The following is a 19,815-nucleotide window of genomic DNA, read 5'->3' as shown; positions in this document are numbered from 1 at the left end:
TGACCTGGCCCTAACCTGCTATGCAGTGCATTGGTGGAGGGTGGCCGTATTTATTGCCACTGCTCCACTGCCACTAAATTTCTCAATCCATGGAGAGCTTCTCACACCATATTTGTCCTGCAAGCCAGAAGTTGAGCACCCCTGATTTAGACAATTCATACATGTGCACTAAAAAATCATCCATGAAGAAGGGAGTGCGGGGTAGTTGGTGTATTTTAAATTACTTTGCTTACTGCCTGCTGGTTTCCCAGCGTACTTAATTCATCAGTCCTGTGGCTTAGCCAGACCATCTGAGTTTATATTGACTTTTATCTTTATTGTTTGAGAGAACTGAGGTTCACTATTTTTTCTTCTTTCAGAAATATAGTTTCTGTGTATGACAAGTTGGCAGCACTCTTCCCTCAAAAACTATTCAACACCTAGTTTTCTTAAATGAATATTGCGGGGCTTCCCAGTAAATTAATGTGCTAATTGGTTCAACAAGAACTATTTTCTTTTAAATTCTTAATTACATAGGTCTTCAGAATTATTATATTGGTATCTGGCAACTTGAGTAATTAATCTTATACCCACAAACAGCCAAAAATTTTGCAGTTTTACAATGAACTGTTTAGAGAGAGAGAATCCTAGTTTTGCTTTCTTTGTTGTTTGTTAGCAGGGTTTCTTTTCTATTTGTTTGCTATTATGTCCTTTAGGGACATATGAAACATTGTGGTTGAGGCTAACATTCCTGAAAGTTTGAACAGATCTGTCCCTGAGGTTCAGCAGCTACTATATTGCAAAGCGCTAGGGATATAAGTCTTCCCTTGAGTTCATTGTAGTTAATTTATTTAGCCTGTAATGTTGTTTTCCATTTAGGCTTGGAAACTGGCTGCGAGAGATTTCTTCCCATTCCAGAAATATGTTTTTAGACTGCTATATTAAGCATTTAAGGATACTGATTGTTTTAAGAGACTGCTTCAGTTATTTCAGCACGTTATAAACACTATTAGATCTTTTCTTTCAGCATCAGAAAAGGAAACCCTCAAAGTATTCATTAAATTGTATTACACAAATATAAGTTTAATGTATATGATCCTCATTGTATTGCTTGGCAAACAAATGAAAGCTAAACCATTGGATACATATGTTTTAAGTGTGTTGCAGTTTTTGTCTGGAGGTATTGCTTATGTTATGTGGGATTTTATGCATCATTGTAATAAGACTTTCTGAAAAATAATTCAGGGAAATAGACGGGACTAGTCTCCTGGTTAGTGACATAAGCAGTTGTAAAATAATAAGGAGCCTGAATCCTAACCCCTGGCTCAGTTTTCTGTTGACTTGACACCAACATGAAACTTCTGAAATAGGATGGTGGAAAAAAAATCCAGCTATCCTATGTGGGCATCTTGGAACTTGACAGTCATAATTTACGGTAAGAACAGAGTTGTTTGACTCTTAACTTTATGTGGGTTTTGGGTGTATCCATTTGAATATCAAAGAGCCCTTGAGAATAGCTTTTGGTTTAAATCTTCATTTGTATGTTGTCAGGGGCTTGCAGATAGGGTTTTGTTCTGTGCTACAAAATGTAGTTAGTGGTGAGAATCTATCAAAAACAGCTATTGTTTTCATAAACCAGATGTTTATAGGAAACTAACATAAAAACTACTATACTAACCTCCCTTAAATCATGTTGTGATAGAAAATCTTCAGTTTGTGAGTGTTGATTTTCTAGAAAATGTAATTGGTGGTTAATAATTTACATGCTGACATAAAAAGATAAAGATGAAATCTTACACACAGTCTAGCAATCTGGGGTTGTACTACAGCCTGCAGAAATAGGAAATTCAATTTCACCCAAGCTTGAGCCAGTGATTAGCACTATTGTAGCTGTTGGCTCTTCTAGCCAGTTGATCAGGGTATGATGGTCAATAGATCAGTGTGAATTCTTAGCAGTCTGCCCCCTCATTGCAGTTACTTCTGGAAGGCTATGTTGACCTATACTGTGGTACAGAAGGGATGCAGTTCCTTCAGCAGTGATGTTTAGCACAGGCCCTTTGCATAACTCCAGTGGTAGGGTAGTCCCTGAACTAACCCACCTTACCACTGGTGATTTTTCACCCTGAGTGACCAGATCTTGTTTATCTATAGCAAATCATTGGCAAAGCAGTGTGAATTCTGGGCTTCTTCCTCCAAACAGAATAGTGAGTGATTCATTGCCTACAGAGCTCCTAAAGCTGCCATCTAGTCTCATATCGTCTTTATCAGTAGATCTCAAAGCACTTCACAAAGGATGCAAGCACAATCCTGTTCCCATGTGATGGATGGAAAAAACTGAAACTCAGAAGTGAAATGACATATCCAAATTCCCCTAACAAGTCAGAGGCAGAGTTGGGAAAAGATTCCAGTCTCCTGAGTTCCAGATTAGTGTTTTATTTGCTGTCTCTTAACTATAGCAAATTGTCTGCTATCTGAACCCATTCAGAAATCACCAACCAAAGTGCTGTTCATATAGCTAAATTTGTTTGGATAAAACCAGTTACAATGGTCTTGCTCATATTTATTTTTGTTACATGCATCATAATCCTCAATTTTTTTTCCTCAGCAAATTATACCGAGTAATGTTGTGCACAATGATTTGACCAGCCAGTGGCTGTTATAGCACAGTCCTTGCCAACCTTATGATATTATGGCACAAGGTGGTAACTGGATCCATCGGTGCCAACTTTAATTTTTGCAGGGGGAGAGGCTAAAATGATGGACATGTGGAAAGTTTTACGCATTTCAGTTGATGACCCTCTTCCCGAGGGGGGCCAGAGCCCTCAGGCCCCCGTGTACTCAGCACCCATGACTGGATCAAGGCTTTAAAAGCAAAAGAAAATAGGGAATTGAGAATCAAATTAATTGAAACTATCAGTAGACAGTCCTGGCCTACTAAGTGATTGCCTTTTATGCAGTCATGGGAAAATTTTATGAAAAATGTAACTAGTTAAACATTAGCAGCCTTTAAAATTAACTTGAGTTAAGTTAAAAGTTAAATATTTCCACTTTCAACTAGTTAAAAGGTAAGTTAAAAAGAGAGTAACTAGTTAAAAGTTAAGTTGATTCATGAGAAATGTGTGAAACACGGTCAATTGCTTTTTAGCATCATTTTTCATTTTCAAATGCAATGAGTGGGTTTCTTTTCCATAAGCCCACAGAAGCACACTAATTTACTTGGAATTCACGCTGCTTTGCCTGAAAACAATGTTATACTTGTCATACAGTTTTCAGAATATCAATTTACGAATACCTGTGTAATGTTAGATCTTCTCACCCCCTCCATGTGAAGTACTTTGTAAAAGTCAATGCATCATATAGGTATACCAGAATAACAGAAAGGAGATATTCATAGCCAGGTGACAAATGAAAGCTGTTTCCACAGAAAACCTCTGGTGTTACAATTTTTATTGCTCAAAAGGTAACAAAAGGGTATGAAATACATCTGAATTAGAAATAATGAAAGTGTCTGAAAATCAAAATTAGACTGAAATGAGAAAATCAGTTTAAATGAGAAAAAGAATGTTCAATTGCGTAGCAGAAACTATTTAAACATTCTTATTGAACGTCAGCAAAAGCTGCATTTCAGAATTTATACCTGACAATTTTCCTCTTCTGTCTTGCAAAACTAAGCCCCCACTACTGAACAATTGCTCTACATGGGCAGATGAGGGAGAATGGTTGTGTTATATAAGATTAATAGCTTTTTCATAGTAGGTGACATCTCAGATAAGTTTCTCACAGATGAGAAGTAATGCTCAACTTCTTGGGCCCTGGGCTGCTGGTTCTGATCTTAATTAACATTTAAAAAGTCATCATCTGCTTTATCCTCACTACTTGCTCCTACTCTTACTGGGATCAATGCCTCTGCTTGCTTGTGCTTGTTTCCTCTCCTGCAGCCAACTGGCTGCCCTGTTGACTTCTGCAAATGCACAGAAAATGCCAGCATGAATTAAGGAACTCTGGGACTTGTAGTTCTTAAGAGACCATATCTCATAGGAAGGCACACTATTTTATCTGTCTCTCAAACAAAAGTCCTAGAGTTTCAATAAAGAAATGTCATTCCACGTAAGTCCTAGAGAGTGGCTGTGTCAGGAAAAACTCTGGGAAAGACGGATTTCATTTTTTTAACTTATACTTTAAAAAAAAATTAACCTTTTTTAAACTAGAACTAATTAAAATTAAAAGTTAGCCATTTCTTTAACTTTTTAACTAGTTAATTAGTTAATTCCCATGAATGGTTTTATGGATTTTGACCAGTAGTGCTCATCCTTCTAGCCCCATGGGCTGGATGAGTGACATGGGGTCAGTCCACAAGCCAGATCCAGCATGAGGTTGGCATGTGAGATCAGTCCAGTGGTGCAATCTGATGTGCCAGCCTGATTCTGTGAATTGGATCCAACAATGGAGTGACCCAGCTTGCTGGCCCAGCCCTGCATGGCAGATCTGGCCATGGCCCAGCTCCAAAGTGCTGGATCTAGCCATGGCCCCAACCCCCTGTGCTGCACAAGCCAGCCCACACAACTCCCCATGGGGAACAGTGTTGTGTCAATTAATGATTCAGGTTTGGCCTGCAGGCTGGAGGTTGAACACTGCTGCTTTAGACTAAGGGCCTTGTTATGCGGTAATTTTTGGCAGTTCCTGGAGCTCTTAACACCTGGATTGTCCTCAGGTGGCTCAAAGTTATGTCACTGCAGGGCTGGATTATCTCTGATCTGTGTTACCCAGCTCATGCCATGCCTAAGGTGTACCAACTCTAGGCTACACTTTGGTAGCCCCACCCACCTCCTTTTTTCCCACTGGCCCAGATCAGGTACCCTGCCCCTCCCCTCCCCCAGCACCCCAGATCCCCTCTCACTGCCCCACCCCTCCACCCCTCCCTTCAACTTGCTTATTTGTGGCTGCCCTTGCTGTCTGTCTTGGGGAGCAAGCAGGAAAGGGCTAACCTGCCTGCCTAGTAACCACTGCTGCTGTTTCTCTCTGTTCCGGGCTCAACCAAAAAAGAACAGCAGCCTGGCATCAGCATCCAGCCAAGCAATTTAACTCTCCCTGTCTGCTCTCCTGGTGCAGACAGCACAGGCAGCCACAAGTAAGCGGGGTCAGGGGGAACACGGGGGACAGGCAGTGAGGAACCTTAGGGGATGGGGGTAGGAGGGAAACCTGGAATGTGAGGGGGATTCTTACTTTTCAGTCCTACAAGTCCCAGCTGACCTAAAGTGTGACTGTGCCAAATTCAAGCTAGCATTAACATCCATCAACATTTGATCAGCTCACAGTGTAAAGTATAATGAGGCCCTAAGCTTGCTTGTCTGTTTCATGTGAAATAACTATAAATGCAATGTAGATGGTGAATACAGATTTTCCTTAGCTCTTACACACATTTCCTCTGAATACATTCTTAGTTTCACCATTATTTGTTATCAAACTTAAAATTAATCTATGGAGTAAAATTGTCAAAAAAAAGTCTAAGTTGCAGTAAGTGCCTTGGAAAATGTGACTTTAAACCAGTGTTTCCCAACCTTTTGCAGCCCAAGGCACACTTGCATTAATAAATATTTTCCATGGCACACCTGTTAAGGCATTCCCCATCCTCATACCTATTGCAACTCATTGCCATGGCAAAATTCCGCGGCACATCTGTTCATTTCTGACAGCACACTGGTTGGGAAACACTGCTCTACACTGTGTAGCAAATAACACCAATTACAGAGTAAATGCATAAATGTTGCAATTAATGTCTTCATAGTCACTCATTGTTACCTCTGTCCATTTCAGGAAGCTTGTATGAATGAAAAAAAATTAAGTGCATTTATATAAACCAGAGATTTACAAACTTTTTCTTTTTGCTTACTCCCTTCCAGATTTACCAGCTGCCCGCATACCCCTACCAACATGTTCTATATTTTAACCTCTTAAATGTGAATGATTATTATAATGAAAATTAAATCTACCATTACACAATTTCTTTCATGTACCCCCCAGAGATGTCTTGTGTACCACAGTTTGGGGACCCCTGATATGAAATCATGAACAGGCTATGCTCATTGACTATAATGTCATATTAGATACAATGTCATTTCTAACTTTCATAGGTGCACGGGGCCAGCCTCGAGTTCAGTTTCAGAGGAGAGCCCTTACGTTGCCAGAGAATACCAGCTATAGTGATCTGACAGCATTTCTAACTTCAGCCAGTTCACCTTGGGAAGTAGACCGTTTTCCATATCTACAAGGATCAGATGGAAATGGAACAGGTAACTTTGAGTATTTTTTATACTGGTTGTGGGGAGATATATATATTTACCAACTATTTGTTTCTGTCTCCACAAACAAACTCATCTTTAATTCTGATGATAATATGGAAGCTGCACTTCTGTCAAAATCCTAGGCCCAACAGGCAGATGTCAGCCTGACAACATGCCTGTGCAGGTGGCCCTAATTGGCCCCCTTGTTGGCAGTCTCTTTATGGGAGTCAAGGGCTAAATCCATATGGATAATGAAGTCTTCTTATCCCTTTTGCATAATCCCTACAGAAAAAAAGTTTGGCATGCATCAACCTTGGTGGAAAAAACAACTTCGTCTTACACTTCTCCTTTGGTAACCTGTCTTCAAGTGTGTCAATTTGAGTGGGTTTTTTTAAGTTCTACATTTTTATTCCGTTTTAATAAAAAATAAAACCCTGATATGTGGGAAGGGTGGAAGAGAATTTGTTCCTTAGATGCTGCGGAATTAGTCATCCCTAATTATTCTTTTGTTTGGAAGTACGTAAAATGCCCACGTTCTGGGGATTTAACATTGTACATTGTGCTGGTGCTCCAACAAAGAGTTGTTTCAATAGTCTTGGTAAATACAGAATAATTTTGGATTCTGCTTCAGCAAAAAGCCATACAGATTGTTTTACTACAAAGAGAAAAAATATAAAAACTTCTTACAAAAAACATGTCCACAAGACATTGAACTCAAAGTCTTATTACATTTTAAATCTTAAATTGAATCACCTGCTGCTATGTTTCCTTTTCTTGCCTAGTCTTCTCAGGCTGCAGTTATTTCTGCTTGTTAATAGAGGATATTTTAAATATTGTTTCAAGTGCATACAGTGTATGTGAGTGATCTTGCCAACATTTCCATAAATAACTGACAAAATACAATTCCCCTCAGTCTCTGTTCCCTCGTGTGAACACAGTAATTTATCTGCTCTCCTCTCACCCTTCCGTTTGCCCCAAGGAGCCAATCTTATCTTATCTCCTGAACTCCCTCTTGCAAACTCTTCCCTCCTTCCTTATATTACTGTATTTACCTAAGTCCAAGACAACTTGGAATTTAAGGCAACCCCCTAATGATTAGATTCTACACATGGAAAATGTATTAAGTTGTTATAATTTTCCATATATAGAATCTAATTGTTGGGGCACTGTCTTAAATCCATCCCTCCAAAGCAGTGGCTGGGGGCAAGGGGCTAGACCCCTATCCCTTTGCTTCCCCTCTGCTGCCTGCTGCACATGCCACCTGTCCCCTATCCCACCCCCCCAGCTGTCTGTCCCCTGTGCCTGCCTCCACTGTCACTTGTCACCCCCCCCCCATGCTTGTACCTGCTACCCCTATTCCCTACACTCCTCACCACTTAGCTTCTGGGGCAGTCATCAGTGGCAGTGGCCCCAGCCCTGGACCTGAGCTGAACAGGAAGAAGCAGTGGCAGTAGCTCTGGGCCTGGCTGCGGAGGGGCTGTATTCCAGAGCTAGAGCTGAAGGCAAGCAGGGTAGGAGGCAGGCTGCACGGCCCACCCCCCTGGTCTCCCTCCAGAATCAGTAAGCCATGGGTCTCTGGAGCCTCCTGCATCCAAGGTTTCCTCTAAGCTGTGCACGTGCGCGGCCGCACACAATAAAAAATGTTGCCACGCAGTAACATTTTAATGCCACGCACCGAGGCTGGCGCGGGACACTTACTACTCGGCTGCACGGGGGCTGCTCTGCTCCACTTTGCTCCTCACTGGCATTTCCGTGGGGAGGGAGAGCAGAGCCCTGGCCCAAGCAGCCTGTGAGGGGCTGGGCAATCATTGCCCCCACTCCTTCCTCCTCCATGCCTACAGCACGGAGCAGGCAACGGCTCCTCCCCAAGGCAAGGCAGGGGCTGGGACCAAGCCGGGCACCACACGGGCTCCACTGGCTCCAGGGAACTGCTCCGGTCCCCAGCCCCTTCAGGCAAGCTTCGCCCTGAGCCCCACCGGCTTCACCCTAATGTTGGCTTTCATCCCTGTGCCGCAAGCCCCACAGCTCCCGCACCAAAGCCCGGCAGCCCCACGGGTCTTCCACGCTCTGCCTGCTCCGCACCTCGCTGCAGCCTTTGAAACTGATGCCATGTGCCTCATTACCTGATGTGTCCAGCGGCGGGGCGCACATGGCGCCACGCCACTTTCAAAGGCTGCAGTGAGGCACAGAGGCGGGGAGCAGGCAAAGTGCAGCCTGCATGTGGGTCCAAGAGACATGACAGGGAGGTACACACACTTCATGCAACAAAGGTACTGGAGACAAAGCTCTTTGGTAACTGAAGACAGAGAACTCAACTGCTCGCCCATATTTAAGGATTAATTAAGTCTTAATCCTGGCCACATAGACATGACTGCAAGGTAGCATGTGGGTATTACAGCTAGTTTCTTCTATTATTTACAACAATGCAAATTAAAAGCAGAATTGGGCCTTTAAAGAAAAACATCTAATAAGATAATAAATAGACTGAGATGAATATTAAAGACTGCATCTGGTACACAGTGTAATATTAAATATTAAAGGGGGAAGCAGGACCAGTTCGGGAACAGACCAAAGCAGCGTGCTCACAGACCAAAGTGGCACGCTCACAGATTGCTACACCTTAGAAGGAACATTGCCTGCATCCGCTGTGCAGTTTCCCCCATGTTCTTCCTTCTGTAAGCTCCTCTGCCACATAAGCCACCCTGGCCTGGGGCAAGCTCCAGATTCATCTCTAAGCCAAGGGCCCCAAAGCCAGAGCTAAGCTTCCACCTGCTCCAGGCAGATACTCAAAACTAAAATGAGGTTTTATTTTTCCCCTATGGGGATTGTTGTGAGTGGGTGGGAGGACCTTGTCTCAGATTACAATAAATATAGTAATCTTTAATGTCTTGCCCATCCCTAGTTCCTTCCCTTCTCAGATATGTTGTAGTCTCAACTGTCTTTGCTTTTCCCCTCCTAATTGACTCCAGTTGCTAACACCCCTGTCTCCAGCAACTATCTGTAGTTCCCCTCCTCCAGTTCCATCCAAGGCTCTTTCCAATCTGGCATCTGGTCCTTGGTCTCTGCTGAAACCAATCTTGACAGAGGATCTGATTACCTCCTCTTAGCCGGATCTTGGAACAATTGCTTGCTATTCTTAACCTTTTGGCTGCTTTTAACACAGTTGACCATGGTCATCTTTGGGCAGCAAATGTACACGTGGAGTGACTTCATAAAGGGAGGAGGCGCTGATGCTCAGGAGCAGAGGCAAAGCAGCAGAGCCCTGTGTCTGGGGCAGCCACGTGACTCCTAGGACAGCATCAGCTCCCACCATGCTAATTGCAGGAGAAGAGATGGGGGGCTACTTTTGCTCCTTCTCCCTCCACAATGGCAGTGCCTGGGGCTGTTGTCCCACACCACAGTAACGACTGCATAGCCAATGTCTCATGTAGATGCAGCCAGTGTCATCCATCTCTTGCATCTCTCCACTGGCTTCCTCTTTATCACATCAGGCTTCACTTTCCAGGCCCCTTGCAATCTAGTGGCTCTCTCATTCATTGACAAGTATTGTCCACTTTCCTAAACTACTCAGGATGCCAGCCTGTGTCACTGAATTGTTAAATTCTCATATACACTTCTTCTTTCTTATAGACATCTTCTCTTATGTCACTTCATACTTGGGCAGCTTCATTTCTGTTTACACATTTCTCTTAGAATTCTTCTTTTCCGTGAATGAATAAAATACTTGACAACAGTGTTCTGTGACCGCTGCCTTTCAAGCTGTCTACTAATTGTCTCTTTGAGTGCTTGCCGACATTAAAAAAACCCCCCAAAAAACAGTGCTTTATTTAAACTGTGTGCATTCCCATGCTAAGCCCCATGCATGCCCAAAAGAGGCAGCATGTTACTTCCAGCCGCCTCTGCAGAGTCTGTAGAGCTCATTTGCTTTAGTGGGGCTTTTTTGGCACTTTTATTTAATAGCTGAATGAATCGGCTTTAGCTAAAAGCCCTGCTGAAGTGCCAATCTTTACAGATGCTGCAGAGCTGGATTGAAGTAACGCACTGCTGCTTCTGGTAAAGCACTTTTTTTTAAAAAACATTTGCAGGCAGCCATTGTTTCCTTATACTCCTCTGTCTGTCTGCATCTACCTATTGTCTCTTTGGAACAGGGACCATTTTTATCCCCCCTGTTTGTCCAGTATGTTTCACAGGGGATCTTGGTCTGTGACAAGGACTCTTGGCCTAATGGTAATATAAATAATAATTAATAAGAGAGGATTGTTGTATGAGCATTAATTGCTAGGAGTGACGTAATCTCCAAGTCTAAAAAGTGGCTCTCCTGTAGAACAGGACCCATGCAGAACAACTTACCTGGATTCCCTCCTGTACCTCATAGAGGCATCTTAGATACATATTTCCAGTACCCCATTTATGGCATACCCATTTGTACCCTTTGACTCCCCACTCAAAGGGAAACCTCCTATAGCCGAGTGTGAGGGAGCTGTTAGCCATCATGCAAAAGTATCCTAGGTATCTCCAAAGAAATAGGGTTTGGGAGTTTGAAGATATAAGGTTCAAAATTACAGATCAGGTAAAATGTCCTCTACTAATACTAAATGGCCTTTTTTTCTTGTCCTCAAGAAATGTTAGAGTGCACGTTTTCTAAGTGTGGTATTACTTTCTTAGTATTTAAAGCTCCTCACTTGAAATTTTTGTTAAGTATACCTTAGGTTTATCAACTGTTGAGTAAAAGATGAGACTACCAGCTGTTGGGGATTATTTCATTTTTTTTAATTCTCATATTTAAGAAAAAAACCAAAAAAGTCACTTGAAAATTACTTAATCCCAAGTGACAAGCCAGTAATTTCTGTAGGAAGTATAGATTCTTCCTGAACAGAGTTTGCTGTCAGTTTCAGCTAAGTTCTTATCTTACATAAGAGACCAGTAGTATTTAGGAACATATCCTCCCATTGTTTAACTATATTTACCCTGCTGTCTGGTGTGTATACATTGTAGCTTCATAGCAGTTTTAACTAAAAAAAAAAATATCCTTTTAAATTCAGTAGGTGATTTTCAAGGAATTTTGCCTGTCTGTTTGGGACAGTAACATGGGACAATTAACATGTAATGCACAAATCAGTGTATTATAAACATAAAATTATATAAAACATTTAGGAGCAAGAAAAAAGCCTTTTGAGCCTTGGCTTAATGTTTGTGTTAACACCATGTTGTGGAGTGGTAAGACGGCTTCATAAGATCCAATTCTTTTGAGCAAACAAAACAATACTCTCCGTATTCTAATGAAACAAAATACCCACAAATTGTGGTGTTACTTCAGCTATTGCTATGGACTCTTTTGTAAAGAGTAGATTCAAAGTTATAATGGATTTCCCTTATAGATTTTTCTAGGGCATTTAACAGGTCACCAGGTGTAAAAAATGACAAGAAATAAATGCAAACTGACATTTATTGCAGTTGCTCCAATTTTAATCTTTGTACATGTGTACCCATTCATAGCAGCTGTGTCTTTCATAAGCATTCATTTAATTTGCTTTCACAACGCAGGCAAGAAACTTAATTTTTATATGAAAATGTAGATTTTGTGGATCAGGTGATAGCTAACACGTTCCTTGTTGTTGTAGGCAATAGATTTAAGGAATATGCTTGCCACCTTAGGATGTAAACTTTTCAGCCTGGAACTATTACATGAAGTGTTAACATAAATAGAAAGGAGGCAAAGGAATCTTCACCATAACTCCCTCTTTTCAGTGGGTGATTTATTTTACATGTACAGGTTAGCTATCACATTTACAAAGACACTGGCACCAAAAAGAGCAAAATTCAGAACTAGAAGCTGTCTAATAGATAGCCTACATTTCAGATGTTTATAAAATCCAGCATAAATACTTAGAGGATAACTCTCATCCCTGGGGATGTATACATGCAAAAACAAAGTGATCAGGTACTGACATGCTTTGTTAACAGAACTATATTTCTCTGACAAGCTGACAACTTGCATCAATCTGAAGAGGTATTCCTCAGTACAGTATTGAGTTTTTTACCAACATGGCTAAAATATGTTTTCATTGTAAATTAAGTGCTGTTATGTGGTAAATGTAACTACCATCTAACGAAACTCGGCCTTTCTGCCTGCATACATCAGACTACACCAAATTCTTGAACAGACTCTACTAGACACGGTTATTTGTTGTATTTGTATTGCATATAGGCAGTGGAAGCAGGGGGAAGCTACCAAGGAGGAGTATACCTACTTGGCCCACACTTGCAGGGAGGCAGTTAGAAAAAACAAAGCAACTACAGAGCTGAGGCTGGAAACACAAATTAAAGACAACAAAAAATCTTTTTTTAGGTATGTAGGAAGTAAAAGGAAGGCGCAGGGCAGCATAGGACCACTACTGAATGTGCGGGCTGGGAGCGAGGCGCGGCCCGTCTTTGCGCACGCGGGCTGTGGCCAGCAGCCCGGGCACGTGGGGTCGGAGAGGACCGGAGGCGAGCTAGAATTAGTCACAGACGCGTAGTGGTTGATTTAAAGATTGTTTACTTACACCAAAGATGGTCATGGTGTAGGCTGGACAGTTTCCAGGTACAGCTCCGCTTAAATCCTCGTTAAAGGACTACAACAAATTCGTTCTTTTCCCCGGAGTTGTTGAAGCTCCGTGGGTTTGGTAGGTTCTCGTACAGGAAGGGATACGTCTAGGAATTTATCGGCGACAGGGAGAGGCTAGAGGCTGGTATTCGTTCGTTCCCACGGAGTTGTTGAAGCTCCGTGGGTTCGGTCGTTTCTTTCCCACGGAGTTGTTGAAGCTCCGTGGATTCGGTCAGGCCTCTATTTCCTTTTAAGAAATGTGTTGGGTCCGTGAGGATCCGCAGCGCTTAGAGATCTTCACGCAAGGCGAAGGTTTTCTCTCTCTCTCTCCTGGTGTTCGTGGAGTTCTCCAACTTGGGCGGAAACCACTCAAGCTCTTTATACGGCTAGCAAGCCAATCGCTAGCCGCCACGTGTGCATATGTTAGAACCGGCCAATAATGTGGCACGAATTCTCATACAAATGGTGGGAACTCCTTGCACCGTGCATTTCTTAGATGCAAAAGAAATGCACCATGCAAAGAAAGCTTCAAATTGCCGGGAAATTCTCCGTTGCACCGGTGTTCTCTTTTGCAGCAGAAAACTCCACCGTGCAAAGAAGCTGCAATTTAGCAGGAAAAATAATTTAGCAGTGCCGAAGCACACACAAACAAAAAATCACAACTTTGGGTTGTGACACTGAACAAGAAGGAGCAATTAGTGACAGAGATGGGGGACAAGGCTGAGCTATTCAATGAGTTTTTTGCCTCAGTGTTCCTGAACAGGGCTCAAGATAAGTCTCCTAATGGGCTCTTAGATGGACATCAGAGAGACATCAGCCCACCAACTGTCAACGCTGACTTGGTGCAGAGTTACTTGGATGGACTGGATTGTGTTCAAGTCAGCAGGCCCGGATGAGCTTCATCCAAGGGTACTGAAGGAACTGGCTGGTGTCATAGCAGAACCACTGGCACGGCTGTTTGAGCGCTTGTGGCACTTGGCTCAGGTCCTGGAGGACTGGAAAAGGGTCCAATGTGGTCCTATTTTCAAGAAGGGGAGGAAGGAGGATCCAAGTAATTATAGGCCAGTCAGTCTCACCTCCATCCTTGGAAAGGTCTTTGAAAAGATTATGAAGGATCATATTTGTGGCAGTCCAGCGGGAAAAATAATGCAGCAGGGAAACCAGCACGGATTCATAGCAGGTAGATCATGCCTGACCAATCTGGTTTTGTTTTATGAGAGAGTCACAAAATGCTTAGACACAGGAGTAGAGGTGGATGTCGCTTTCTTGGACTTTAGCAAGGCCTTCGATATGGTATCTCATCCTATTCTCATAAATAAATTAAGAGGCTGTGACATAGATGTTTACATGGTCCAGTGGGTGGCAAATTGGCTTAGCGGTCACACCCAGAGAGTGGTAGTAGACTGGTCGGTATTGACCTGGAAAGAGGCGGGTAGTGGGGTCCCACAGGGTTTGGTTCTTGGACCTGTATTCTTCAATGTCTTCATCAGTGACTTGGATGTGGGTGTGAAGTGTACTCTGTCCAAGTTTGTGGATGATACTAAATTGTGGGGTGAAGCGCACGCTCCAGAGTGTAGGGAACAATTGCAGGCAGACCTGGACAGGTTAGAAAAGTGGACAGTACACAATAGGATGCAGTACAACAAGGACAAGTACAGAGTGATGCACCTAGGGTCTAAAAATATCCAGCACACCTACTGGCTGGGAAGTGACCCTCTCAGCAGCACAGAAGCAGAAAGAGATCTCGGAGTCATAGTGGACTCCAAGATGAACATGAGTCGTCAGTGTGATGAAATCATCAGCAAAGCTAACTGCACTTTACCATGCATCAGCAGATGCATGACAAATAGATCCAAGGAGGTGATACTTCCCCTCTATGCGGCATCGGTCAGACTGCAGTTGGAGTACTGCATCCAGTTTTGGGTGCCATACTTCAAGAAGGATGTTAATAGACTCAAGAGGGTCCAGAGGAGGGCCACTCGTATGGTTAGGGGCTTACAGGACAAGCCCTATGAGGAGAGACTAAGGGACCTGGACCTCTTCAGCCTCTGCAAGAAAAGGCTGAGAGGTGATCTTGTGGCCGCCTACATATTCATTAGGGGGACACAGCAAGGGATCGGAGATGCTCTATTCACCAGGGTGCCTTTTGGGGTAACAAGGAACAATGGTCACAAACTGACAGAGATCAGATTTATGCTAGATATCAGGAAAAACTTCTTCACGGTAAGGGTGGCCAAAATTTGGAATGGGCTTCCAACAGAGGTGGTGCTCCCCCTTACCTTGGGGGTCTTTAAGAGAAGGCTGGATAGGCATCTGACTGGGGTCATCTGACCCCAGCACTCTTTCCTGCCTAGGTAGGGGGTTGGACTTGAAGATCTGTTGAGGTCCGTTCTGACCCTAGCATCTATGAATCTATATGATACTTTAATTATTTACTGTAGCATTTCTGCGGTGCAGAATGGATGATTTCAGAGATTGGTGTATATCTGATGTACAGTCTTATGGTTCTAGGTCACTGTTTTTATGTGGTCCAGATCAGTAGTGATCAAAAGCTATTTCCAATGTGTGTCTGTGCTTGCCTATATGAAATGAATTAGTGGTCTGAAATAGGGAAACTGCATTTCAGAATTCTCCTAGATTGAGAAACTTAGAAAATGGGATGTCTGTTTTCTTGCAATACCTGAAAATGAGTTTAATTTTATTTTCTCTTTATGACCATTTTTTCATCAAATAGTACAGAATATAATGTTTAATAGAAACATGTAACTTGGAACGTTGGGATGATATTTATTCAGTTGTTTTTTCATTTGATAGGAAATAACACCAGGTATGACCTTACCCCTGTTACTGCAGTCAGTGTTCATTTGCTCAACAGTGACGGGACTGCAATCCCAGTGAATGGCCCCATCTATGTAACAGTGCCTCTGCCAGCAAACAGCAACCTGAAGCACAATGCCCATGTTCCAGCATGGAAGTTTGACCAAAAATTTGGTAAGCAATTCTTGGTAACTGTCTTGCATGTGGTTTAATTTCTCAAACTAGTTTTCTTGCTGGTTTTCATGTGTTGTTATTGGGTTCCCCTTAGAGCATACAAAAATCTGTTTTCTTTCTTTATATGAAAATAGAAAAAATGGTTACTGGTAAAGCTGGATGATTAGTTTTTAGAAATGTAACTTAGCTGCGTAAAGTCTCTGTTTCTAGTTAAAGCATTTCATGCAAACTTCAGAGTATTTGCAAAAGGAATATTAACAATATTCAGTATTTTTGCATAAACACTCAACTGCACTCCAGCAGTGTCTATTTCAACATCTTCCAGGAATTTTTTTCACCTAAGGACTGGGAAGCAATGCCACTTACTAGACTAGGAGATCTGAATGTTATTCCTGGCTCTGCCGTAGGCCTGCTGGATGACCTTAGATAAGATATTTCAGCTCTTTGTTTTCCCCATATATCAAATAGAGATACTGATACCAATTTAGTAAATCACTTTGAACTTCACAGATGACAAGCTCTTCATAAGAGCCAAGTAGTAATATAATAGGGAGAAGAAACACTTGTAGAAATTACAAAACCAACCATGGGCATATAAAAGTTATCTGAACATTTTGAAACGTTAAGGAGCCTCACAAACCTAAGCCATAAAATGCACTGAATTGTTTCTGCTGCTTTTTGCTGAGGGGGAATTTCACTCCTGTACTGAGCATCAGTACAAGGTATCTGCCTCTTTCGCCCTTATGTTTTCAAGGTATAAACAAGGCTTGCATTGTACATAGAGTGGAGCTGGCCCTCTGCTCAGAGATGAATTTCACCTTGAATAACTTAATTGGCCTGTGAAGAACACATCAGATGAAGACAGGAGAATGGATGAGAAAGCTAGAGATTAGGAAATATTTGAAAAATGGAAAATCAAGAATTATGGATCACTGGAAAGAATTAAATCATATGCCCCTGGCTGGTGAAAGATTTCAATGAAGTTAGGATATCTTGCAGAAGTTCTTAGAAGAATTGGCATGAAACCATTGTGTTTTTTCTATGGTGAGAATTTTGCTTATCTCTTGCTTCTATTTACTAAAGGGTGCGTGCGTCTGTGTGTGTGTGGTTTTTGTTTTGTTTTTCCCCAAATAATAATCCTAACCATAAAATATCTGTATTATTATAGATGGAGTTGTCAAGATGTTATGGGAAAAACTTTAAATAACCTGTGAATTCTAATGCAGAATGATGTGTCTGAATGCTTTTACCAACCCATCACCAATTGAATGGAGTGAGATTTAGGGCTTCCTGTCAGGAAAACTAGAATCTTCTGTTGACACACAGGCGATCACATTCACTTGCTCAGGATCTTCCTGAAAATTATTTTGGTTGTGATTTGGGATTGTTTTGTTTTTACTTTTTCAAAGGAAGAATGGGAAGGCTGGCTCATATTCACTTTCCCCACAAGAGGCTGTCCATGCCTGATCATTCCAGTCTAAAGTATAACTCTGGCATGGTTCGCTGCTAATTACTTTTAAGTGATGCTGATTTTGATTTAAGATCTGATTTGTTTATGATGAGTAAAAGTTCATGTCCTAGCAAAGGGACAGCAAAACCTGTTTCTTATTGTGGTATGCTCTTTTTACGTTTGCATGTAAGGACCTGAATGCGCAGTGTCCAGTGGCTGCCACTGAATGGGGAAACCAGTGCCACTAGCCAGACTCCCATCATGGGGCTGATTCTATACTGGCTGCCTTTTGCCACAGATAGGACTTTGGCTAGCAGGTCATGGCTGGAGCATCATGATGCTGTTAAAGACAAACAGTTGACTTCCTAGGGAATCATCCCAATCAGCACAAAGCTATCTGGATATGGTGCTCAAGACATTGTCATTATGGCTCCTTCAGCTGGCCAGCATTTGCTCTGTACAGCTAAGGGAGGGGGCAAAGTTAATTCTAAATCCCTTTGCTTCTTTCTAGTTCTGGCATTGATTGGAGGCTCATTTAGCCCCCCTGCACCTGACTGTACAGTAGCTTCAAGCCCACTGTGTGCTGCGCTGACTGTACTAACATCCAAGGAACGGTGACCTTATCTCTGTATGAGTGCAGCACAACAGCAGTCTGTCACTTGCTTTCTCTCTCAGTACTGGAGGATGTAAAGGCAGCTGGCACAGAGCCATTTTGAGCTGGCTCTCTGCCATCCAGGGTTTCCTCCTATGATGGGGGAATCCTCAACTTTCCCAAGTAAGCTGACTTTAAATTCCCTCTGAGCCCCCAGAGCCATGCAAAAAAAAATATAACAAAATCCTTCTAGCTTTCTGATGTGGATTTTTTTCTGTGTCTTTACCTTCGGGAGCTCTCCTTTCTCAGCCGTGGTTTATGTTGTGGTTTTCTTTAGTAGCTAAAGACTTTCACAAATCTGTTTAATAATTGGGGTGAATGCCAGTGGTGAAAGTGTGTTACTGTGAAATAATTCAGTGCTGCTTTCAGACATAGTAGCAATATAAATTTTGCTGGGCAATGCTTAGTTTTTGTTGAGATGTCATGTGGTTTTTATCATTACTATATGCAGTACAATAGTTTTTCAGGTTCAGCTGCATATAACTGCTCAATTTTCTCCCTCCTCCCAAAATATTGGGCATGTTTTTGAAACCAGATGATTATATAAATTTTACAGAGAAAATATGCTAATAAAAAATCCAACAACATTTAGTCTGTGAATAGGGGATTTTTCATAGATTCTACAGATTGAAGAGACAACTATTCATATACCACAGTAGCTTGAATTAATTAATGGTTGAATAGTTAAGTAGGTGCTGCTGCAGTGCTTGGTCCAAAATTTCAGGCAGTATTTATAATTCCAGTCTGCATAGTAGATGCCTAAATACCTTTAAAAATGTCTCTCCTAATCTTTTTGGGTGACATCTTTATCCAATAAACTCAATAAAACTCCCTGATTATAATGGGGTCAGGAGTTCAGGTGTTAGGATGCTAATTCATATATTAACATGTGTGTATGTCAAAGATAGTAGGATCATGAATACTATAAAAAGCCTATTAAAAATAAAACTGGAATAAGTTTTTTTAAAATCTTAATTAGCAAATAAAAAATTAGAATTATTTTACCTGTGAACATTGTAATAAATTAAGTGGAAGAGGGGTGAGAGATTTTAAACAGCTTTATTGTAAATTCTAAGCCATCTAGTTTACTACCAATTATTTTTTAAGCAATTAACTTGTAAAAGGTTGTTACCCTGGAGATAATTCAGCTAGGAGAGTGGAAACTTTCATTTCTGGCATAAATAGATTCATGTATTAAAATGAGTTGTCTTCTAGCTGCTGGCCACCATATTCAAACACACCATTAGACATGGCACTGTTCACAGAAGTTTACTATGTATTTGTTGGCAGGTTTATTTACAGTGATGATGGGCTGATGTTGCTGTAAAAGTTACATCAGTTAGAGTATCAGTGAATGCAGAAAGGAATCTGACTGCTGAGACCAACAGACTTTATACAGTGGCTAGTTTTTGCCATGATAAAACATAGTAGGATTGGGACATGATTTTAAAACATCTTCATAATCTTTCAGTTAAGACTGTAGATTGCTTTATATTAAACTATTTACAAGCAGTTGCTTTGGTGGAAAGCCTGAAATGTCTAGGAAGTCAGTTGTTGGTGTGTATCTGTAATGGCTGGAAGGCACTGGACTGCAGAGTTAACATGCTGTGGGATTTAATTCACTTTGGCTCCTCAATGAGTTTTGTTGAGAGACTGTATACCGGGGTGCTTAACCCCCAGCCCACAGGCCAGATGCTACCTGCAGAGCCATGCCTTCCAGCCTTCAAGGGTATCCACAGGTCTGAAAATTTGGCAGCAGGGAGTAATGGCAGCAATTCCCACTCTCCTCCTACCAAAATTTCTGGACCTGTGAGGAGCCCCCAGGCCAGATAATACACTAGCTTGGCGCACAGAGGTGGCCTGGGGCCCAATCTGG

The 19,815-nt window shown here is 41.9% G+C and overlaps 1 protein-coding gene across 4 annotated transcripts in view; it reads left to right on the top strand.

The window, feature by feature from the left end:
• FAM171A1 (family with sequence similarity 171 member A1) overlaps positions 1-19,815 on the top strand; it is a 130,301-nt gene that overhangs the window by 89,302 nt on the left and 21,184 nt on the right. For all 4 annotated transcript variants that reach the window (XM_019498014.2, XM_019498013.2, XM_059729044.1 and 1 more), the window contains 2 exons: positions 6,111-6,269; positions 15,661-15,837. In XM_019498014.2, the coding sequence (XP_019353559.1) occupies positions 6,111-6,269; positions 15,661-15,837 (336 nt within the window). The remainder of the gene's footprint in view (positions 1-6,110; positions 6,270-15,660; positions 15,838-19,815) is intronic.

This window comes from Alligator mississippiensis, chromosome 5, assembly GCF_030867095.1.
Source record: "Alligator mississippiensis isolate rAllMis1 chromosome 5, rAllMis1, whole genome shotgun sequence".
Lineage (NCBI taxonomy): Eukaryota > Metazoa > Chordata > Crocodylia > Alligatoridae > Alligator > Alligator mississippiensis.
This window is presented reverse-complemented; position numbering and strand designations above follow the sequence as displayed.